Source organism: Hoplias malabaricus, chromosome Y (assembly GCF_029633855.1).
Source record: "Hoplias malabaricus isolate fHopMal1 chromosome Y, fHopMal1.hap1, whole genome shotgun sequence".
NCBI lineage: Eukaryota > Metazoa > Chordata > Actinopteri > Characiformes > Erythrinidae > Hoplias > Hoplias malabaricus.
In genome coordinates, this window is record NC_089820.1 from 23,441,304 (window position 1) to 23,466,306 (window position 25,003).

Here is a 25,003-nt window from a genome sequence, read left to right on the forward strand (position 1 = left end):
CAGGGTCGCGGTGGGTCCAGAGCCTACCTGGAATCATTGGATGCAAGGCGGGAATACACCCTGGAGGGGGCGCCAGTCCTTCACAGGGTAACACAGACACACACATTCACACCTACAGACACTTTTGAGTCGCCAATCCACCTACCAACGTGTGTTTTTGGACTGTGGAGGAAACCCACACGGACACAGGAAGAACACACCACACTCCTCACAGACAGTCACCCGGAGGAAACCCACGCGAACACAGGGAGAACACACCAACTCCTCACAGACAGTCACCCGGAGGAAACCCACGCAGACACAGGGAGAACACACCACACTCCTCACAGACAGTCACCCGGAGGAAACCCACGCAGACACAGGGAGAACACACCACACTCCTCACAGACAGTCACCCGGAGGAAACCCATGCAGACACAGGGAGAACACACCACACTCCTCACAGAGAGTCACCCGGAGGAAACCCAAGCAGACACAGGGAGAACACACCACACTCCTCACAGACAGTCACCCGGAGGAAACCCACGCGGACACAGAGAGAACACACCACACTCCTCACAGACAGTCACCCGGAGCGGGAATCGAACCCATAACCTCTAGGACCCTGGAGCTGTGTGACTGCAACACTAACCTGCGCCACCGTGCCGCCTACCTGCTCGCTTATTTTCAGCTTATTACCTTAAAATCCTATTCTTCAATAACTGTGCAGAAATGGGACTTGGGACTTTGACCATTTCCTTTTTACATTATGTAGAGGTTCTTTAAGTTTGAAAATATTTCAAAAACATTTTTAAAGTTTAGAATTTTTAAGGAGGCAAAAAGCTGGTCCAAACCAACATAGGGTTCTAGTTCTAGACATTACTTGGCCATATTGTATCTGAATATGATCATGCGAGTCAGTCTTATTGAACTGAATTTACAACTACAATGGGCTACAAAATAAAAAAATAAGTTTAGCTTTAGCTCCAAAACTAGTAAAATATCATCTTAGTTTACCTCTTTACAAAGTGATGATTCTGAAAATAGCAGGAGACATCAACATAGAGTTCTACTTTAGGTTCTAGAGCATGGGATAGTGCAACCTAAAGGTTATATTGTGATTATTTAACACAGTTGTGTTATTGTGAAATTTTTACTATTAGTTATGAAGTTATCAGTAATAAAATGAAGATTTGAATACTCTGAATAACAAAACACTACACGCAGTTCTTCATTTTTCCTTGGATCTGTTTTCTCCAAGTTTTAATCAACAGTAATCTGTTCAAAATGTTTTAAAAAAAAGGGTGAACTTAACTCATCAGCAAGAACATAGTGCTAAACTAACAAATGGTAACTTAGAAATCAACACATCGCAGCTTCAGTCATCTCTGCTGTTTGGATGCTTCTACTTTACCCAGGCGCATGTTGAGTTCAGGACACGCTCAGAGCCAGGTCAGATTTCTTGGCTATGATCCAGTGAGAGTACTCAGTTCTGTGGTCCGAATCATCCTCCACAAAAATCAAGGAGAGCAATAATGAATAAAGCTAATGTGCAAGGCACACGATCGCCTTCGCAAGCCTTCCCATCTTGATAAAAGACACTCAACAAATCCCAGCACTGCTGCTGCTCAAGTGCACCTGCACAAGCAAGGATGTGGTGCGTGTAGGCTTTCAGCTTGCTGTTAATCTCCCAGATGAGGGGAAAAAAGACTCTGCCCTCACATTTGATTAATCTGCTCCAAAAAGGAATTGTTTCTCAAGTGAGCAAGCAACTGCAACAACAAAGAGAGTATTCTTCATGCTCAGTTTTTTTTTTTACTTTTATTTGGGTCAGTCAGTGCAGAGGACACTGGAAATCAGAGGTGGCTAAAGTAGCCTGGATCTATATTTTATAATTTTTAATGCAGTATAAGGATTGTTATTTGAGTCAAATAATAATAACTGCAGTGAAATATGAGTAGACCAGAAAAACACCCACACAAATAGAAGTACAAAAGTAGCAGCAGACTTTAGAGTATATTATCACTGTCCAGTTAAAGACTTGTATCTTTCAAAATTGTAACTTTACAATAGAAAAAAAACCTTCATAACTTTCAATGGAAGTAAATGTAAAAAGATTGTATTCCAAGTAATTTTTGGAGCATTTCTATTGGTCCATTCATTATGCAATGTTCACACAGTGTGAAGGATAGCTGCTGTGTTTTTAATGAGGTAGCACATTAAGAATCCACAGACATGGAGATACATGTTTTAAATGAAAGGATAATGGAGCGTAAAGGAGATAAATTTGGGGTTTATATGAAAAAAATAGCTTGAAATCATATATTTGCAGAATTTATTGAGGCATTGTAGCTCTTAAAAGAACAGCAAACATTTTAATTTCTGAGAAGGGTGATGAGTATTATTTGTTTATTTGATCTTTAGTAGTATTTACCATTACTTCCTGTCGAATGGGAAGCTAGGCTATAGGCCTATAGGTCAGCTTTAGGGTTGCACTTAACGAGGTGCATATAATAAACCAAAAAAGATATAGTTAATCACATTTATTTAAAATGTAAATGCAGCTAAAATATTTTAGCCTCAACTGGTAATATGGCAGTCTCAAATCAGGGTAAAAATTAGCTTCTTCCAATATTATGCCACTCCAAAAACCAAGGGCCCTCGAATAAGTTCACTCTCATAACTTACTGGTTCTTCACTCATCACAGGGTTACTGCACCTACTGAATAATAAATCTTAAGGTTAATTCACTGAATAATAAGATTACAGTGCACTTGGTTAAAAGAAGTGAACTGATTATTCCTTGTGGATGAATTATAACTCATGCACTGTCAAACTTAGTCTGTTTTTTATAACACTCGAGAAGCCAGATTTCTCAGGCTTTGGCATAGAGCAGTTTTGCATGTTTCTAGTCACCCCTGGTTAACCTCAACTTTGTTTTGCCTTACTCTCTTGTGCAGGTGGTGGATTTTTCTAATAAAGGCAGGCTTTGCAAACAATGTCGTTTCCTTCTCTGGCCAAAAGAGAATTCTTCATTAGCTTGCAAAAAGGAGCCAGGGTCACATAAGAAAAGGCAGCTCAATTCCGGAAAAAGTTGCGATGCCCTGTCATAATAGGGTGTGTAACGTTAAACATTGTGGTCAGGAGCGCTTTTGCAAGTTTAGAGCTTTTGTGAACAGAAACACAAAGCCAAAAAGAGTAGAAACTCAAGGTGTAGATATGGAATTATGTACACATAAGATAGCAGACTTAGAAGAAGAAGAAGACGTAATGAAGCAGCTTAGAACGGTTGTATTGTAGTTGTCTGCATCTGGCAGATCTTTTCTGTCTTCAGAACATTGCTTAATGTGTTTTCTCGGTGTTGCATAAAAGTCAACAATGTGCAAAAATCATAAAATGTTATGACTTAAAGTGGGGGGCGCTGGTAAAATAGATGATCCCATAATCCACAGATGTCATTCTTTGGAAAGGTCTCTAACAGATTCTCAAATATAGAAGTCCCTCTGTCCCCTAAGGGCTGTGCTACTCTGCACATGTTTGAGCTAAACTTAAATCTTCTTTCCCATAAGTAATTTGGAAGCCAAAAGTATGTGGAAAATGGTTGTAGTAGCAGCACTGGAGGGGAAAGCTGCGTCTGTGTTTAGTCACATCGGTGTCGGAAATCTCAAACAGAGTCTTAAGCTTGACTGATTTGCGTTTTTGCCACTGGTGCCAAACTCCACTACTTAGTTTTTGAACCTGTAATTCTTGATATAATTCAGTCATATGTCTATTTCAAGACATTCTTTTTATTTTCCTTCTTCTGGCAGAAGATACTGCTTTTCTGCAGCTCTGCACATCTCTTAGTTAAACACGAGAATCAGTTTCACTTGCTCAGAAATCCCCCACCTGCCGCAGAACCATACTGAATCTGTAAATAGCAGACAAGTGCCTCCCACTAGAACTGCACGAGAGGTAGCACTGTTACAACAGACAAAAATTAACATGAAACCTATGCCTTTGCAAGTTTTTCTTTGTGATTTTGGGAGGAAATCCCTTAAAGGCTTTTTGATGAACTGTTATCTGTAAAAGAGGTCTGTAAGATTAAAAAAAAAAAAAAATCCGTTCAAATTCTGTTTTACAAGTTGGGCCAATCGTCCAAGTGCCTTTTACACTTGCAATTCCATGCAATCATCTCTGAACAATTCATAGATAAGATTCTGCTTTCATGCCAAGCCTTATAAATTCATCTCTACTAGACAGATAGAAATCAGATTTCCCCTAGCTCTGCATGTCCTCCATTACATGAACATCCAAGGAATTCTCTTCTGGAAGCTTCTTAGGTGGTTTCAGGAGAAGGGATGTGCATTCCATTTTATTTTGAGATTCAAGTATGTGTTAGAGTTAATGAACAGATATTCAGGTAACTGCAGAGAAGGGAGAAAGCCATGAGTTCTTGCTCATATTTCACAAGCAGAGGAATAAAGGAATACAATTATTAGAGGAATAAAATCTCAGTAAAATGTTTAGGACCTTTTTCTCAGTTTAAGATCAAGACTAAACAGAGACTTTAAGATTTATGACACTTGGCAGTTGCTCTTATCCAGAAAGATTTACAGCTTTATTAGGTGTACATGAAGTTATGAAGTTGTTTTTTGTTACTTGTTTTATATTTAAAAACAATAATAAATTAATTAAATAAAATATAAATATATACACTTAATTATCCATACAATACTTTCACGTCCGCTAGCATCTTTAAATTGTCTAAAGCAAAACTCACACATGCTTTTGGATACAGCATTATGCCCTAGAAGAAAAATTTTTCCTGATTATTAAATATTAAATAGTTTGAGAATTTATTAATCACTTCATTCATTGTGAAGTGATTAATAAATTCTCAAACTATTTAATTACTTAAATACTACATTATTTTTATAATAATAATAATATTATAAAATAAAAACACAGTTGGGCGGCACGGTGGCAGTCACACAGCTCCAGGGACCTGGAGGTTGTGGGTTCGATTCCCGCTCCGGGTGACTGTCTGTGAGGAGTTGATGTGTTCTCCCTGTGTCTGCATGGGTTTCCTCCGGGTGACTGTCTGTGAGGAGTGTGGTGTGTTCTCCCTGTGTCTGTGTGGGTTTCCTCCGGGTCACTGTCTGTGAGGAGTGAGGTGTGTTCTCTCTCTGTCTGTGTGGGTTTCCTCCGGGTGACTGTCTTTGAGGAGTGTGGTGTGTTCTACATGTGTCCGGGTGGGTTTCCTCCGGGTGCTCCGATTTCCTCCCACAGTCCAAAAACACACGTTGGTAGGTTGATTGGCGACTCAAATGTGACCATAGGTGTGAGTGAATGTGTGTGTGTGTGTTGCCCTGTGAAGGACTGGCGCCCCCTCCAGGGTGTATTCCCGCCTTGCGCCCAATGATTCCAGGTAGGCTCTGGACCCACTGTGACCCTGAATTGGATAAGTGGTTACAGATAATGGATGGATGGATGGAAAAACACAGTTGTTATTTTTATACTATATAACAGCAGATGAATGTTTGAATCTTTAATTTAAAACTCATTTGTACACCTAATAATCATGTTATAGAGGTAGATAAATGTAGTGTTAGAAATCTTGCTTATGGACTCTTATTGGTAGAACCCTAGACTGGGAACTGAGTCCATGAAGAGTGGTGGTGTTATCCGCAACACTACACCAACTGGACTAAAATTATACTTCCCTATGGTGATTCACCATTGGCACTACAGTTTAGTCCAAGCCAAGTCTTAGTCCAGGTCTAGTAAACCAGTTGTGAAAGTGATATTACTTAAACTGAGTGTTATGTGTTGTTATAGTAACTCAATAGGATCAGGAATGTTTCATGAACCTCAACGCCAATGATGCTTCTGTTTTAACAAAGACCAAGAGGCTGAAGAGTTGTGCAGGGGGAGTGGGCACTCCTACTCTGCACCTACTCTACCGGCTGAGAAAACAGCAGATGGCCTAGTGGTTTGGACGTCCCACAGGTCACACACCACATGCTGCCCTACAACACTCTTCATTTATTGCTCAGAGACAGTGGCCAGAAGGAGTAGGAGGTGTTGGATGTTTGTAGTCACCAATCAACAGCACACAGATCGAACAGGTTACGTTATGTTTCCAATGCAAGAGGTTTTTTCAGGATTCAGGCGTGTAATAAGATGTTGAGATGATCTTTTACGATGGAACAGATCTCTAGTGACTCGGTTTCTTTACATTATTTCCATATGGCAGAATGTGGAGCCGCTCTGTGGTTTTCAGATCTGTTAGCCATATAGAGGGTTTTTATGAGAATGTCTTTATGTCTTCCTGATTGCGCCGCAAGACAGAGACATTAGCCAGAAGCAATCGGAGGAAAAGGAAGGTACAGAGAGTTCGGTAAATGTTTTAAAACCTTTGAGGAAAAGGGGAGAGATGAAAAATGAAGGGGAAAAAAAGGATAGCATTTCTGATCCAGAGCGCCTTTTAATTTGATGTATGTGGGCTCGCGAAACCACTTATTTTGTGGCTTGGTCTCCGCTGGCAACTTCTCTGCAGAACAGGGGCCAAAGTGCTGCTCTGAGCCGTACGCCAGACTGATTGACCAACTCAACGGCCACAGTTGTTCCATCCTGTCCCAGAGTTCATCGCGGAACTGGACTGCTGGACATTTGCTCAAGGGATCAGCACACACCTGCCCGAGCCATGTTTGTTTTCCCTCACAAACAACCCAAGACCAGAGATGGGTAAACAAGTGCTTAAATCCACTCTTTCCTTCCGCCTGCTTATAAACAAGTTTGCACTGCTTTCCTCCCCTTTTTTTGGGGAAGCACATTCTGCACTACTAGCGACCATACAGTATGAAACAATACTTCTCCCTTCTTTAAAAACAAAACAAACAAAAAAAAAAACACAGACCCTAGCCCACAACCTGCTTCAAATTTGCAGTCTAATGGTAACAGGTCTTGTTTCGTTTACCCTCTGTACAGTTCCTTTCTTTGAAAGTGTTTCAGACTATTTTTAAGTGGCATTTGATCACACAATGCTAAGACGTGCTCAAAGTAAATACAGATTTAAATGGCTAACCACCCGGGCCGAGCAAGCAGTCTTTTGGTGCAGCTAAGTTGTACTTTTTATTTTTTCTTTCCTGTGCCAAGACATCTGTCTGGAGACACACCCTGTGATTATAAGCAAAAGGAAGCAGCATCTTTTGATTATTTTCATCCATACTGCATACATATGCACCGAAAATCAAGTCTGTCAAAGCCATTAAAATCAGATGTAGAACACTGCCAGATTTGATTCATTTGCCCTTGTGGTCCTGCAAGATGTTGTATCCAGCACAGACCTCAGCAGGGACTGTAAACTGCAAGAGGACCATCAACAACCCACTATAATCACGGATTTAAGAGCTGAAGCCACAAGCTGCAGATGCAAACACATAAAACTAAATAAGTGAATCATCAATGTCAACATACTATAGCATTAGATGTCCTCAGGATTAAAATGGCATTCTGGTTTTCCTTTGAGCTTAGTCTGACCTGCCCTTTCTGAAACAGGTGAATTCTGCTTACCACAGCAAAAATCAAATACGGCAATTTTAAATGTTAAAATCAGGCAACTGAAAAATAACCTGGTCAGACTGTGTATTAATGCTGGTACACAGTAATTTTGAATCCTATTTAAACTGCAGCAGTTGAGTTCAGTGAACCATGTATGGCCCAGTCCAGAGCAACAGAGCCTTATACAGACCCAGTACTTGTTTGACAGAGGGGTAAGAGTACATTGGTGAGTATGTTGTGAACTACAAAGACAGAGATGAGCGTTAGCCATGTTCATCATGAATCAGTGCACAAAAATCTCTCTGCTTACAATGTGGTGCAAATCTGTGGAGTGCCTTAGGCTAGTCAATTTATTTTTTTTTGCTCATGACTGATGGTGATAAAATTACTGATTAGATCATGCTGATCTTTAAAAACTGTTGGCAAAAAACTTCAAATAGACACAGTTTTTCTTTAGCCAAAATCCGGCTGACCACCCAAGACAGAGAGCATGAACTTTTCTCTTTTAATGGTTTTTATACTGGAGATCTAAGGCTGAAGTAGCTAATAAGACATTAAAGCTTATTCAGAAGTAGGTGGAGCTGGAAGGTTGGTTAATTTTGGTGCTTTAAAGTAACAAACCAGATAACTCAGTCACCAAATATAAATAGTAAAAAAAGTACACGTGGCCACAATTAACATTTCCTTCATACTGGATCTACAGTTCTGATGTACAAAAGCCTAGTCCCTTCAGTTAACAACAGCCAATGTGGCAACACTACTGTTCAAGAATGTGACTTCATCTAAGTGCTAATCATTCACCCTGGATATCTGCAGACAGAATCATTTATCAAGGTAAATTCTATTAAAATGAATGGGATTTCGCATGAGAAAGTGACCCCAGCTTCAAATGTAAAACATTTTTAACAGGGATTAGTTATCTTGATTAAACATCATGGTGGATAGAGCGAGTGAAACGTGATATTTCCCTTTGGCAAGAACAAAAATATCACATTAAAAATTAAGAAGACATTAACGAAGTGTAAAATAGTATTTTTTTGTTGAAAGTTTAAAAGAAAGTGAATGCACTTAATATGACCAGGGACTAAAACTAGCAAAAAAGCATTGATACAGGGTTGATTTTATATAATCTCCAGTGCCAGTTGTGAGCACCCAGGGTTTGTACGAGTCACCCCAAGCAAGTGTAATTCTGGTAGATCCCGACAGAAGCAGCGCATCTCGGCACATCTGGTTTCCACTGCTGCATCTATTACACAAGCCCCACTGTGTGAAGTCACTTCCAAGTCAAATAAGCAACCTCCTTCCATCCCCTCACCCCCACCCTCCTTCCTCAACCCCTGAAGAACACCTAAAGAGGGACAAGAGTTAGCCTGCCAGAAAAAAAAAGGAACTAGGCCTTCAAACATTCCTGTCATCTAGGCCATGTTTTCATTACCCCAACAAATTTACACAGTTGTTAGTGATGGCCCGGGATTCCTCCTAAAGCACAACCCACCAATAATAAACAGAGGCCAGCTGACACCCTCAGACACCTGCGCAGGCCTCCCTGACAGTGCGGGATTGTTCCCTGGGTGAGGGGGTTGAGGAGGAGAGCAGGCCTCAACGTTCCTGTGAAAGAGGGTCCTGCCATTATAAAACCCTACCTCTTGCCTCACAGATAAAAACGTCTCAGTGGAAAATACTACCACTGAGATACACCCTTGTCCACAGTGATAAAAGCTGTTCAGAAGAACCTGGCCAACAGCAACGACACCAAACTCCATTCTGACTCTATTTTAAGACTATATTGATGCTAGCTTGGGCCAATTGATGCTTCTGCCAGAGATAATATGTAGGTCTCATTTGGCCTGTACCCCACACGGTACCCTATGCTTTACCCTGCCACACACCTCATCAGAAATGTAACTATGTGACTTAATGACTCACACCACAGTGCAGTCAGATGAACATAGATCAAGCTGAGGAAGTCCAGACATATGAGCTACACTACAAAGTCTGCAGACAGCAGCAAACGCTCTGCAAGCGATTTCCTCAGACTTTGTTTTGGATGTCAAGGAACAAATTAAAAGGTGGAATAACATGACAGAAAATATGGACACTTCTGGAAATGTTTATTACAAGGTGTGGGGACCTTTATTTTGGACAAAAGTGCCATTGTGGTATTTGTTTCTTTCCTGGTGCCACATGTAAAATACCCTTCATTCAGAATAGAGCCCTTATCTCTACATAGTGTACTTCACTGATCGTAAAACTAATACCACTACATCACTGCACTGTGTATTACAAAGGGCCGAAGTAGTTATTTGTGATTCAGCCCTAGAGTTTTAAAGGCCGATGTTAGCAGAGTAACACAGACAACGCAGAATCATAAATGCTCACTACGCAGAAGCATAAACCTGTCTTTTTTAGTGCATAAAGTGCTGAATCTACGTTGGCTGTCTAGCCAGTGCTGATCTATTATCCATCCATCCATTATCTGTAAGCGTTTATCCAGTTCAGGCTTGCGGTGGGTCCAGAGCCTACCTGGAATCATTGGGCGCAAGGGGGGAATACACCCTGGAGGGGGCGCCAGTCCTTAACAAGGCAACACACACACTCACACATTCACTCACACACTCACACCTACGGACACTTTTGAGTCGCCAATCAACCTACCAACATGTGTTTTTGGACTGTGGGAGGAAACAGGAGCACCCGGAAGAAACCCACACGGACACAGGGAGAACACACCACACTCCTCACAGACAGTCACCCGGAGGAAACCCACGCAGACACAGGGAGAACACACCACACTCCTTACAGACAGTCACCCGGAGCGGGAATCAAACCCACAACCTCCAGGTCCCTGGAGCTGTGTGACTGCAACATTAACCTGCTGCGCCACCGTGCCGCCCACTGATCTATCATATTTTTTTCATTCCAAGTCCAAAATAAAAGTCAATTCTTGCTGATGTTAAAGCAGCCATTCTTTTAGGCCTTTGTTAATAGTTTTCATTGTAATAATTATTGAACTGTTGATAAACGTTTGTAAAGCTACAGACCTTTTAAAGAAACAACTCCCTTCACTCTCACCAAAAACATGCTTGTTCCTGCCATCTACGCTATAATTCTACAAAATATGTCTCAATGTAATACTCAAATTCCTGAAATTTAAACACCCTTGTTCTTATGTTCTGGAAGAGAATGTCCTAGAAATGAATCAGTGTCATGTCCTCAGTTTAAGGTCGCTCACTCCCAGTTCATCATTGCTGGGTTTTGCTGGCTAACTAACCACTGGCCTCACCGCTCCCATTTAGCTCCACCCAAACACATCCTCCTCATCATTACCTACACCTGTTTCTCATTCATGGACTCATTAGGGCTAAGCTGTATGTGCTGCCTTCACATTCTCAGTGGATGATCAGATTTCCCAAAGTCATAATTACAAAGACTTTACATTCAAGTGCTTTGTAGTCAGAAGCATGGAATATATCAAAAGGTTGTTGTGTATGTTTAGAAAGACTTATTTCACGAATGTTTGTTTCAACCGTAAATCCTATCAAACATACCATTAGCTACGTTAATATACCTTTCCCTCTTTTCACCTCTCAGTATATCTATCGTTTCAAAATTAAAGCCCTCGGCAGAGATCTGTAATTGCGATTCACTGACTGTATGATCCAATTCTACAGTCAGCTGCACAACACGTAAAACTATGCTTAATTACAGTTAAAGTACTTGTGCAATTCAGTACCATCTCAAAATGGAGGACCCAGTGCCAGTCGACTAGTAAAAATTACTTGTTGTGCAACCCCTACCCTCAACAGGGCACCACTCCTTTGCAGGGCATCACACAGTCACCCATTTACTCACACCAGTGGGCAGTTTTACACAGCCAGTTCATATCAACACGTGGTTTTGTCCTTGAGGAACCCCACATGCAAAAAAAATATATATATCACCTTGGTGATATAGTCCTTGGTGAGGACCAAACCCAGGACCCAGAAATCCTGATGGTCTGTGGTAATGTGCAATGTGCAGTAACTCCCTGCCATCCTGTAGTGACCCAACACAATTCTGAGGGTCTTAATTGTTACCCAGTAAACAAGGAACGTCCCTGGACGTTCAAAATAGGTCTAAAAATAGTCTGTCCGTCAAGGACATATTTTAAACGTCCAGGGACATCCAAATTCCATCTTAATAAGTTAGTTAAGTGGTGACAAATCGATAACGTCAGTGGACGTCCAAAATGAGTTTTATACAAGTCATTTATTTCGGGACCGATTAATAACATCAACGGACATCCAAAATACGTCTAATAGTCGTCTTTTCAATGTCTGTGTTTGGACGTCTTTTCAACTTTCATTTTCAACCTTAAGAGAACGTTGATTAGATGGCAGTCATTATGTTATTTCAACATTGAATCAACAACTAAATGTTTACTAGGTATGTTCTTATGTTTTATCGTAAAGGAATACACAGCAAGCTATTTGTTACTGAGATCATTTTTAGCTAATTACTGTAAAAACATAAGATCCAGGATATATTATCCACTAGTTTGAAGTGATATTTATAGGATTTAATTTAAAGGTAGTTTAAAGAGTTAAACAATAAACTCAGACGATCTTGACCTCACTCCTGAAAGGTTACTCTGGCTTACAGTGAGACTCAGTCACGTCCTTGTGAGCAGATTGAACACCTGTTCTAAAAACTACTTGACAGAACCATGCGGTTCCATTGAGCTGTGCTTTTTATTGCTTTGGTGCTTGAGTTATGAGGGTGAAGGTAAGCTTTCCACCATGGTGTAGCTGTGGGCTGGAGGGGTTTTGATTCCCTTTTTTGTGATTGAAAGACGATCTGCACGCCTTGCTCTTCCCACTGTATTTCTTAGCCCCCGTCTGATGATTTCTTTTCAAGGATGACGGGGGAGCACAGAAGCCACAGATAAGGTGGAAGGCTCGGCCCCTGGCCAGCTGCTAACCCGATAGCATCTGTTTAAAGTATATAAAGAGGAGCGCCCTTCCTTTTTAAGTCTGCAGCGCTAGTTATCTCACTTTTATCCCACACATGTAAAGGGAATCCACAGATGGCCGGGGTTCTGACAGAAATACAAATGCGATAGTGACCGTACTGAGTGAGAGAGGGGAGAAGACAAAGAGACGCTTTCACAAGGGAAGTGTGACTCTGTTACTCTGAAGTAAACACACAAGCCAAAACAATGTCCCTCTTCGCAGAACGTTGTTCTAAGTCACTCTTTCATCATTATCATCCAGACAAAATAACCAAAAAAACGAATTTAAAGGGGATATATTTGGCATCAGATTGACTCAATATGGCTCTCTGGGTTGTTGTCAATCTGACATCTGAACCACACTCTGATCTTTAATCTCATAAAATTGTAATAAAAATTACTTTTGAATTTGGAATTATTTACAGTTCTTCTTTCAAGACTGTTTTCTCAACATAGCATATTTCCGATTATTCATACTTCATACTCTCCTGTTTTTTCTTTGTAGTCCATCATTTTCATAAGGGACCACAATTCTCGTGGACAGGAAATATCTGGGTATATAGACTACTCCCACAGACTCCAATCCGAAGACTTTGAACCATATTTCAGTGGAAAGAAACGACTTTTGCCAAGACTGACCGATTTAAGGTAAGCCATCTTGTATGGTTATGTGCTAAAACTGGACTCCAGTAAGTAGTGTTGAGCCACAGCTGGATTCTTAAGGTTAAGCCCTGTCATGTACTGTTTGTATTCACATTCAAATAGAGCTGAGAAACTGCACTCTGCTATAGATCTACATTGCAAAGAATATAAGTGTGGGGGTCTATTTTGTTCCTAATTTTCTGTATTTATGATGATTTTGGAAGCCATTCTCTGGGTGTTGTCAACTTTTTTATTAGGCTGCTGAGTGTGGTTCCATTTTATATACTGGCCACGCCTCCTAATTAGTATAGTACTTTACAATACACTCTTTTAAACATTGAATCATTTAAATTTATGTTCAATGTTTGCTTAAATGCATGCTGTTTCTGGCCATGTTTAAGGACACTGAGGACCTCTGTTGTGTGTACAGCCTGTGAAAGGTTCGTTTGGGTGTGAGGACATAGAAGAGACTTGATGCTAACACAATACCATAAGCTCAAAAAGCTTGACTTTCTGATCAGGTTTTCACCACTGCATCAGAAACTGCAGCGCCATAACAGTTGCAAGAGCCTCGTGTCTCACAGAAGAGAACTAGTCAGGAGTGAGCTACGTAAGTCAAGTCTTAAGATGCAAAGAAATAAAAAAGTGGAAAGGGGTAAAGGAGAAACCTCTATGACTGAGTCAGGTTAAAAACATGAGAGAAGAATCATAACTGGTCATCCAAAGATACATTAAGACTGTGAGCAGCTTTGGTAGGAGTGACAAAAGGGTTCTTATGAAAAGGTACAAGATCTTAGTAAGGACTTCTGGAATTTACAGTACCCGTCTTTTGATTCAGCTTCAAGTGGTGGGCAGTCATCCGTGAGGAGGTGTCAGCCATACGAGCCAAGATTATATACGATCTGTCCCAAAACTTAGTGAGCTGTCTACAAAAAGAGCATTTTATGTCATAGTGTGCGCGCTCCCAACACATAGCCGCTGAGGTAAGTAAACACATTTAGAACGCCGCTCACTTAAATATATCTAATAATGTCACTTATCAACAAATGAAAATCCGGGGAGGAGCACATGGCCAATGCTAAATGCTTTTCTTTTACCTGTGAAGGTGTAAACTCCCCAGTGTTGGAGCATCTTTGCTTACCTTTCGGATGAGTTGAAATATGTGTTTTGGTTCAGAAGTGATCATTCAACACCAGTACCTAAGCACACTAATGCTCTGGTCCCTGAATACCATCCTCACAAAATTTGTGAGGATGGTATTATTCCAACATCTAGTAATGCAGCAAATGGGGAAGGAACTATCCATCAATCGTCTTCATTTCTTGGATGAGCAAGTCTTTGGTAGTACCTTTGGTACTCCTTTGGTAGTAGTGTATTACTTCTGCCAGGCATGCCTTCTGTGCTGAGCTCAGTAAAACATACACTAGAGAGCTCGGCTCTGTTTGGTACTGTTTGCTAAGGTCATATTTACATCACTGCTCAGTGAAGAGACTTATCATTGAATGCCTGCATAAAAAGCACATTTTCTGGACTTGCATTTCAGCCACAAAAAAGGGCCTTCGCAAATGTCTTCTTCATTTAGAGCATAGCTGTTTCTGTCGTGTGCTGGCAAGGATTCATTTGAACCTTCAAACATTCCACATGTGCCTACCCAGTGGCAAATCTGATACATCTCAAACATGTGCTAGAGATCCCGTGAAACTGGTGCTTTTGGAAAGAAGTATTTACTCTGTGTGTGAGAGAGAGTTCATGTTGTGTGTCTCTACTGTTGCTGTTGGAACAACATCATTTCTTTTAGTTTTTGATGTAATTTGACTTGGTCAGCTGCTCTATACACTGTGTAACCATCGACTAATTGAAATAGTTCAAAGTTACAACAAACCCTACCTTCATTAGCTACATAAAAAATGGTTTATATCCGGTCTGACTGAAGGTTTTATTGTTCTCACATTTTTTTTAAGCCAAGACGATGGGTTAGAAAATGGGATTAGTCTGTCTCAGAGTGTTTGCCAGCTTCAGAAGGAAGACCCTGGGGACTAGTGGTGTAATAGATCAAATAAAAAAGTCAAATAAAACATACGATCTGAGCTAACAGGGTGCTTTAAGTGCACTCATATTGCCCAACATTACAGTGAGCATACATCTAAACACACCATACAGTCCCAACCAAACACAAACAGCGAAAACAACAGAGTCATGCAAATACAGCGGCTTCCCAGAGTCCATTTTGGCACCCACGCCCTCCAAAGTCCATAGCCAATGCTACACTATTTTGTGTTGCTTCTTTGTTGTGTTAGTAGCCTTTATACACTCTAAAAATGGTTGGGTTGAAATAACCCAAGTTGGTTCAATTTGTCAACCCAGCGCTGGGTCAAACAGGGACAAACCCAGCATTAGTTATTTTACCAGTTTAACCCAACAGGCTGGGTTATTGACATTGACCCACTATTGGGTAAAAACAACTATATTGTTGGGTTACGGCAACCTTTGGGTTGGTTCATTTTTAATCAATTTAATGCAAGCATGTACACAAATATTACTCCAGAATATTTTTATTAATAAGCCAACAAACAAAAATAAAAATATAATCAGTGTCTAGCTGGAATAAAAGACATACGTACAATAGTCAAGTTATCAAAGTATTGTAGATTTTTATACATTTAAAATATTCAAAAATAAAATGTAAAGTGTATTTATATTGTTTGTACACATGAACAACAGGAGAATCAAGCAACACAAAATAATTTACCAAGAAACACATCTAGTCCAGAAGTCCACAAAAAACAAGTTCAAATTATTTTTCTTCAGGTTATAAATGTTATTGAAAATACAATTAATAAATGACAACAAGATATTGGAGGTCAAATACGTACAATGCTTTGAAGCAAACATCCACTGCTCTCAGTAGTGTGCTCTGCTCCAGAGCTTCTCCACTGATGATTACAAAAGCTTGAGAACAACGACTGCAGTCCCCAAGCATCAGAACATATGGAAGCTCCCTGGTGTCCTTGGTATGTCTTAAATACTCAGCCATATTACTTCCAACCTAGGAAAACAAGTTGAGCAAAGGTGGGAAAGAGGAAATTGAATTGATGTATGAATGAGTGAATAAATTAACAAAATCACAAACTAACTCACATGGAATTCCAGGGTACAGCCCACAATAGATTAAGCATTTGTACTATATAACAGATCCCCTCCAGGGTGTATTCCCGCCTTGTGCCCGATGATTCCAGGTAGGCTCTGGACCCCCCGCGACCCTAAATTGGATAAGCGGTTACAGATAATGGATGGATGGACTATATAACAGAAATAAAAAGCACCTGCACATTTGTGGCCTACAGCCTGGACACTAAGCTTTTAGAGTAATGATATGTTTGGACAGATGCTAGCTTTGATAGCGTATCAGTTGCTTTTGTTTGTTATGTTTATCCCAACTTTACATTATATTTTACTGATTTTTCCCATGTTCGCACATTTAAAATAAAAATGCTTTAAATGTAATTGTCTAAAGCCCATAAGAATAAAAAAGTCACAGACAAAAATACACTAAGCCTAAATCAAGTGGCGCTGTTTCATCTCTTATGTATATTATTTAATATAATACATATTAAGGAGTCTATGTTACTAGATAACATGACAGACTTTAAATTGATTATGGCCAGCAAGAAGAATGTATTGGTCAATGCATTCATTATGCATTACATAAGAAAATCAGCTGCAAAAGCATAAAAATCTATTTTTTCTGTTTCTAGGGAACAGCTTCAAATATATCTCTATATTTTCCTGTTTGAAAACAAAAATTATGAATAAAAAGCAAACATCTGCCTTTTAAAATGAGGATGTGGGTAATGTTCTGAATGTGGAGTGCACTACTCATTTTAACCACTTGCTGTCAGCATTAAAGATTACTCCTTTAATTAAAGTGTATAATTAGCACATTTCAACACACATTTCTCATGACTAATAAACATACATCTATCAGATCTTGAACATTTTAATATTTGTATTCCAAACTGGCTATATATACTTTGCCAGTATATGTACCTGCTGGCCACTTTTGTGGATCAGGCTGCATTTGTATTTGGATCGAGTGAAATGCGAGAGGAATGTCTCAAAATCCAAAAACCTGCCAGAGAAAATGAACAAATGCACGTCACGGAAAACACGTGAGTGACTCTTCACAAACGCAGATTCAACAATTTACAAATAAATTTTAAATTCGAGACTTCGACTTTACAAATATTTACAATGTAAATTTAAACAAATGTATTTATTTTTGCATAAAATTGTGATATGTCTATGAAAAACAAACACATGTATTTATGAATGTAACTGTATTTGTAAAAACTGCAGACTGTGAGACACAGCTTGGGATGTGTTCATTTGTGAACAGTGAAACAAATTTATGACTTGTGTTTAATTTGTGGATTAACATTTACACATTTGTAAAGTATTTTGAGACTAATCTCTCTCCATATGCGGTGTCCAACAGACGTGGATATTCTTGTAGTATTTCTACAACTGTTTTGGTCCGATTCTCCCTTATCCATTAGCTCTATGCAGTCACCTTCATGTATTGTCTAACCTGGCTTGGTGGATGAATGTTGTCCTTAAGCCTCTCTTGCATAGCCCTGTCCACAGTCACAGCAGACGCTGAGGAGTAGAGGTAATAAAATACATTTTTTAAATATATTTTAAAAAAAAAAGAAATTTGATTATTTATTTATATGTGAAGATTTTAAACCTAAATATAAAACAAAACTTTCCAGGTCAGTGCTCTGGGGACAAATACATGCTTTATACATACCTCAATATGTGTACAAAAGTTTAAAGTGTTGTGTACCAAATAGTTGTCATTTAAAGGTCATCACTGATTTTTAAGGTAACTGTTGTGTAATATTAAAAACAAATATTAAAAAAGTAAAGAATTTAATTACCAAAAGCGCTACAAAACTTAACTACTCGAGTTATAAATGAGTTTCTGTGGTAATTCAAACAAAGAATAAAACTTACAGTTTTCTCCCCCTCAAACGTGGCGTTTACCTTAAAAGACGCAAAACTTACGAATGTAAACAAAACGGAGAGAACTGTGTTTTCCAACAAATGTAGACATTCCCTTTAAGCGGGACATCAAAACACCATGAAGCCTGAGTTTTAATCCCAAATCACTCAATACTCCCTATGTAGTGCACTACGCAAGTCATTGACTTACTGAATCTAAATCTTAACAGTGCATTATATATTCCTAATACAACATCATTTATATTTATTCATATGTGGGAATCTGAAATCTATTGCTATCTGCTTTTGTACAGTGTAGTGTATGACTGATGTAATTTAATATAGAGAAAGTGAAAAGCTATTTGTATTTCAGACAAAGACAGATGTGCTGTCTCAGTTTTCCTCATCCACGTGAGCACAGTGACAACCATGTTTTTAAAAGTCTCCACCTTGGGAGAGCATTTATGCAAAATCTCAATTTTCAGTGACCTAAAACACTGTGTGGGGATGGGAGGCCAAAACCGAGACAAAACCTTGTTTTTTTTATGTATAGACAAAACGTCTATACCTGAAAACTCACTGTCCTTAAACATTATATACATTGTTGCAAAACTAAAATTGAGTAAGAGAGAGAGAGAGAGAGAGAGAGAGAGAGAGAGAGAGGATGCACACAAAAATTTTACATACCTTTGATTTTAGGAATTAATGTTTGAAGATTCCAGTCTTCGTTTGAACAAATTCATCCATGTGTCACTGCAGATATCAACATAACATTTTAGAAAGACATGTACAATACTTCATAGTACAAGACCAAATAAAAAAAACACCATGTGTAAAGTTAGAAAGTCAAGATGATCCACTGTGTTGACATAATATTGTTGACATAGTATTACGCATTTATTAATGGGTTACATTAACGTCACATTGCCGACGTGCATGACGTCACATTGCCGAGTACCCATCATGTTCATGGGTTGAAATGACAATTTTTTCGGCGTGGGCACCATATTGGGGTGCGATTGTCTGGTTTCAAGGTGCAACACTAATGAATATGAACAGGAAATATGAATATATTTATCTCATACGCAGCTCCTGTTAACAACTAGGTAAAGTTAGTGTAGTACATGTTTTATAAGAGGTACATGAGGAATAAAGGGTATTAAAAGGTAAAATATTTTTGGTTTGTTTTTACGAATATAACGAGTGGTATTAAAAGGTGTTTAATGCATTTTGAACAAAGAAAAAGAGGAAAGAGACTTTTTTAAAAAAAGCTAACAATCATCGCAGTTACCCCTTTTAAGATGGAACTACTAATTCAAACAAGAAGATAGTGAATTACGCCAATGTTAGCCTCATATACTGACAGGTTTAAGGTAGAAATAATCATTTGAACACGAAAAATGGAGAATAAAAAGCAAACGTCTTCCGAAAATAGCATTTAAGGTGGAAGGGGGAAAAATAAATAAGGAAGGAAACATCAGCTTCGACTAGTGACAATTTTAACACTAGGAGCACAGAGAGCCGGTGTGTATTTGAGCCTGTGACTGACTTTACTCCGTGTGTTGTGTTGGTTTTGGTGCGGAAGGGAGACTTTAGTCACAGCTGTGAAACCAGCGGCTCTCTTTGGCCTCAGTCGGTCAAATAAGCGCGATGCTTCTAGTGTTGAGGTGGAAATGAAAATTCTAATACGAAGATGGAAAGCTATTTTCTGATTTCACATCGTAATTTTTATCACTCTTTTCATATAAGTAAAAAAACAAGCAAAGGAGGTATTCATTTCAAAGGAATCACAAGCACTGGTTAAGGAGTGCTGTACAGATATTTTTTTTTTTAGCGCATTGGCTTTCATATAAAAAGCGAACATCCCAACAGGGATAAAGCATGACATACCCTAAGGCTACCACACACGGGCCACATCAGTCCATGAACGGCAGAAGTGAACTTAAGTCAGGTGGAAGCTAATTCAACTCAGCTAACGCTATCTAGTGCTACCTCACGGAGGCGCAGAGCAGGACATTTATCTGAGGTACCGCTAGCGTAACTGACCTAGCGTTAGCAGGCAAGAAATAACATCAAAGCAACGCCAATGTTAATAAACACAGTGCTTCCAAATTGGATACACTAGAAGATACAACGATAAACATCATAAATATAGGTTTAGTAAAATCAACCTGACTTAGGTAGCTAGTGACGTTAGCCTGGGTCTTTATTTCCTTCGGCAGAATGATAATGTCCGTTAGTCAGGAAACTGGGATTTACTCGCTCCCAGAAATATGAACTCAACTAAGATCCCGATTAATACAAAACGGTTTTAATCTATATATTAAACTTATGTAAATGAAAAAAAACTTACAAATATGCTCGCGGCCAAAAGAAATTCTTCTCCTCTGGTGTTCAGCTTCGGTTTCTTCTTTTCTCTCGAGCTTCTCGGCTTCCCGCCTATTCCGACGCACGACGTGACTGTTCCCTTTCAGGTCCGCATACACAACCCAACGCTGCTGGGTTGCTTGTTATTAACCCAATTTAAGTCAAAATAACCCAACATCATGACCCAACATGCTCAACCCAGCAATTGGGTTATATAAAAAAAAACAGCATTTTTTAGAGTGTATTGATGTGTTCTTTTTTTTATTATTACTTTTCACATTAAAATAGTCAGGTTCATAGCTCTGGGGTTGATTTACTGATTTCCTTTTTGCACCCATCCCTCGCATTCTCCGAAACTCTCTTTGACCCTTCAGGGTTTTCTTACTGAGCTTGGACCAGTAGGTACTGTCCGGAGGAGGAGTGTTATGTGGCTTGGAGCTTGGCTACAGGGTGTGCCTCCCGAGTTTATATTAATGCTTCTTCCCCAGCTCATTACCTTGCATGGGAGTTGGGGCTGAGTCAGTGACAAGGCTTTAGTGAGCCCTTTCCATTCGGACTCTGGGGGCTCGGGCCAAATCTTCCTAAACAAATGTAGAGCATGATACACACAGACACTCTGAGCAAGAAACAGTATAATCCTGTCTCACAGCACGGGTCAGATTCCAGTGCCTTCGGGCCACAGCGCTGCAGACGTCAGAGTTCAGGCTCATTAAGATGCACCTGATTCAGTGAGTCACTAAACGTCCAAGGCTTTCCCAAGTTGAATTTAAAGTGATAGACAAAGGAAAACTCTCATTGTCACAGAGTTCTCTGTCACTGTTTTCAGAGGAAAGCAAATGTAATGTAATGTCATTTCTTTATTTTTCCTCTTTCAAATCTCTCCTTTATACTTGTGTCCCTCCTTTTACTTCCTTCCCTCTTTCTCTCTCTCTCTCCATTCTCAAGCTCTTTTTTTCTTATTTTGGCTTCAGTCTTTCTCTCTCTCTCATCTTCTCTTTCTCTCCTTTTTCTCCCTTTTGCTCTTTTTCCTTCCTTCCTTTCCTTGCTCCTCCTTTTTGCTTTTTTTCTTCACCCTCAGTCCTTTCTTATCTTTAAGTCCCTTTTCAGTCATGATGAATCCATACCTGTGTGTGAATAAATCAGAGAGAACGGTGATCCATTGTGAAGCAGTGTTCCAGATGTTATACGGCCAGAGTTCACGTGAAACAGTGTCCACACCTGTGCTACTGCAGGACAGAAACACACTCCAGCATTTGGCTTACCAGAGTAAGCTAAGGAAGTAAAATGCACTTTAGAGTAAGCAGCTGCACCCCAACCCCCCTCTCCATCTCTCTCTCTCTCTCTCTGGAAAAATAAGAGGCAGTGCTTGCGGTTGCCACTAACATGGAGCAGATGAGTTCTTCCCGTACAGATGCACAGCTCCACACCACAGTTGGACTCTGTTCCCCTCATCACAGAGAGGGTGGGGGTGGGGGGCAACAAAAAAAATCCATGACCACCAGCTGAGGACATATTCAGATCCTCAGCCAGTTCAAGCAATAATCTGTAGCTAAAGACTAAAGAAATGGCCGCTGTCCAGCATAGTTTGGTGATTCCTGCCCTTAAACACACCCACTAAACCAGGCATTTAACAGATGAGATGAATCCGATTATTTGAGAAAGAGGGAAAAAAAAGCACCAAAACAAGACACCACAACTGGTGGGACTTAGGACTGGACTTGCGCTGTACTGCGTTAGAGCTGAGTATTCATTTAGTGTTTGTTTAACTTGTTTATTTATTTATTTAAAGGATCAATAATTGTCGAGAACCACCTTCACCAGTTAGTTATTGCATTCCAAAAAGCTGCAGGGTCCTGGGGTTCCCCTGCCTCGAGTCACTGTGTGGTGTGTTCTCCATGTGTCTGCGCTGGTTTCCTCTGGATGATCTGGTTCATTCGCACAGTCCACAAACATATGCTGGTAGGTTGTGTGATGCCCTGTGATGGACTGGTGTCCTGTCCTGGCTGTGTTCCTGCTTAGGTCCAGTGATCCCAGGTAGGCAGCAGTAAACAGTTTAATGCTTGATCAAAATACAAATGCTTCAGCTTCAAAGTAAAGAGGGCTGTAATACAGGGTTTTTGTTGTTGTTTTTAAAGATACTTTTAGAGTTGAATAAAATAACTGCTGATTATTAAATTAAGTACTTTTTTGTTTAACCAATATTTTTATAAAGTGTAACTCTAAATATGCTCTCATTATTATACTAAATAATAACTAAACATCTTTCAGACACAGCATCAGTAGAAGCCTACTCCATGCAGTAACAGATTAGGCGTAAAATTAGGTGTTTCTTCTGCTCTTTTGTCGTTTTACAGTAACTGTTGCATAGGCTTTTTTAGCAATAAAATAGCAATTATAATTTATTGTAAAAAAGTATTAATATGCTAAACTGAAATCAGTTTAAACTTTAAACCCCCAAAACCAAAACTCACACCTTCTTTTGGATAAAATATTATCCCCAAGAACAAATTGATGTACATACTTTTGCAGCACTTTTTCCTGATGGAGCTCATAACGACAGCAGTGACCAATAAATTCTTCTCACTTGCCATTTTCAAACAACTTCATATTTACATTATTCTTTGTTGAATAAAATGACAATTGTCATTCTAACTAGTACACAAACAGTTCAATTGTGTAGTGTTTATAAAATAAATTTCATTCGTTCATTCATTATCTGTAACCCTTATCCAGTTCAGGGTCACGGTTGGTCCAGAGCCTACCTGGAATCATTGGGCGCAAGGCGGGAATACACCCTGGAGGGGGCGCCAGTCCTTCAAAGGGCAACACAGACACACACACACTCACACCTACGGACACTTTTGAGTCGCCAATCCACCTACCAACATGTGTTTTTGGACCGTGGGAGGAAACCAGAGCACCCGGAGGAAACCCACACAGGCACAAGGAGAACACACCACACTCCTCACAGACAGTCACCCGGAGGAAACCCACACAGACACAGGGAGAACACACCAAATTCCTCACAGACAGTCACCCAGAGAAAACCCCTTCAGACACAGAGAGAACACACCACACTCCTCACCGACAGTCACCCGGAGGAAACCCAGGCAGACACAGAGAGAACACAACACACTCCTCACAGACAGTCACCCAGAGGAAACCCACGCAGACACAGGGAGAACACACCACACTCCTCACAGACAGTCACCCAGAGGAAACCCACGCAGACACAGGGAGAACACACCACACTCCTCACCGACAGTCACCCGGAGGAAACCCAGGCAGACACAGAGAGAACACAACACACTCCTCACAGACAGTCACCCAGAGGAAACCCACGCAGACACAGGGAGAACACACCACACTCCTCACAGACAGTCACCCAGAGGAAACTCACGCAGACACAGGGAGAACACACCACACTCCTCACAGACAGTCACCCGGAGGAAACCCACACAGACACAGGGAGAACACACCAAATTCCTCACAGACAGTCACCCAGAGAAAACCCCTCCAGACACAGAGAGAACACAACACACTCCTTACAGACAGTCACCCAGAGGAAACCCACGCAGACACAGGGAGAACACACCACACTCCTCACAGACAGTCACCCAGAGGAACCCCACGCAGACACAGGGAGAACACACCACACTCCTCACAGACAGTCACCCAGAGGAAACCCACACAGACACAGGGAGAACACACCACACTCCTCACAGACAGTCACCCGGAGGAAACCCACACAGACACAGGGAGAACACACAAAATTCCTCACAGACAGTCACCCAGAGAAAACCCCTTCAGACACAGGGAGAACACACCACACTCCTCACCGACAGTCACCCGGAGGAAACCCAGGCAGACACAGAGAGAACACAACACACTCCTCACAGACAGTCACCCAGAGAAAACCCATGCAGACACAGGGAGAACACACCACACTCCTCACAGACAGTCACCCAGAGGAACCCCACGCAGACACAGGGAGAACACACCACACTCCTCACAGACAGTCACCCAGAGGAAACCCACACAGACACAGGGAGAACACACCACACTCCTCACAGACAGTCACCCGGAGGAAACCCACACAGACACAGGGAGAACACACAAAATTCCTCACAGACAGTCACCCAGAGAAAACCCCTTCAGACACAGGGAGAACACACCACACTCCTCACCGACAGTCACCCGGAGGAAACCCAGGCAGACACAGAGAGAACACACCACACTCCTCACAGACAGTCACCCAGAGAAAACCCATGCAGACACAGGGAGAACACACCACACTCCTCACAGACAGTCACCCGGAGGAAACCCACACAGACACAGGGAGAACACACCAAATTCCTCACAGACAGTCACCCAGAGAAAACCCCTTCAGACACAGGGAGAACACACCACACTCCTCACCGACAGTCACCCGGAGGAAACCCAGGCAGACACAGAGAGAACACAACACACTCCTCA

General features: G+C 40.6%; 1 protein-coding gene and 1 long non-coding RNA gene across 2 annotated transcripts in view; one reads left to right on the forward strand and one right to left on the reverse strand.

The window, feature by feature from the left end:
- The window catches only part of LOC136679552 (cilia- and flagella-associated protein 299-like), a 109,532-nt gene that overhangs the window by 72,936 nt on the left and 11,593 nt on the right, over positions 1 to 25,003 (forward strand). The window contains exon 4 of the mRNA XM_066658148.1: positions 13,020 to 13,162. Within this exon, the coding sequence (XP_066514245.1) occupies positions 13,020 to 13,162 (143 nt within the window). The remainder of the gene's footprint in view (positions 1 to 13,019; positions 13,163 to 25,003) is intronic.
- LOC136677654 (uncharacterized) lies at positions 15,928 to 20,588 on the reverse strand. Its single transcript, XR_010796401.1, has 5 exons — positions 20,514 to 20,588; positions 18,848 to 18,913; positions 17,745 to 17,812; positions 17,204 to 17,285; positions 15,928 to 16,416 (listed from the first exon to the last, which is right to left on the reverse strand). It is a non-coding gene; the product is annotated as an uncharacterized lncRNA (long non-coding RNA).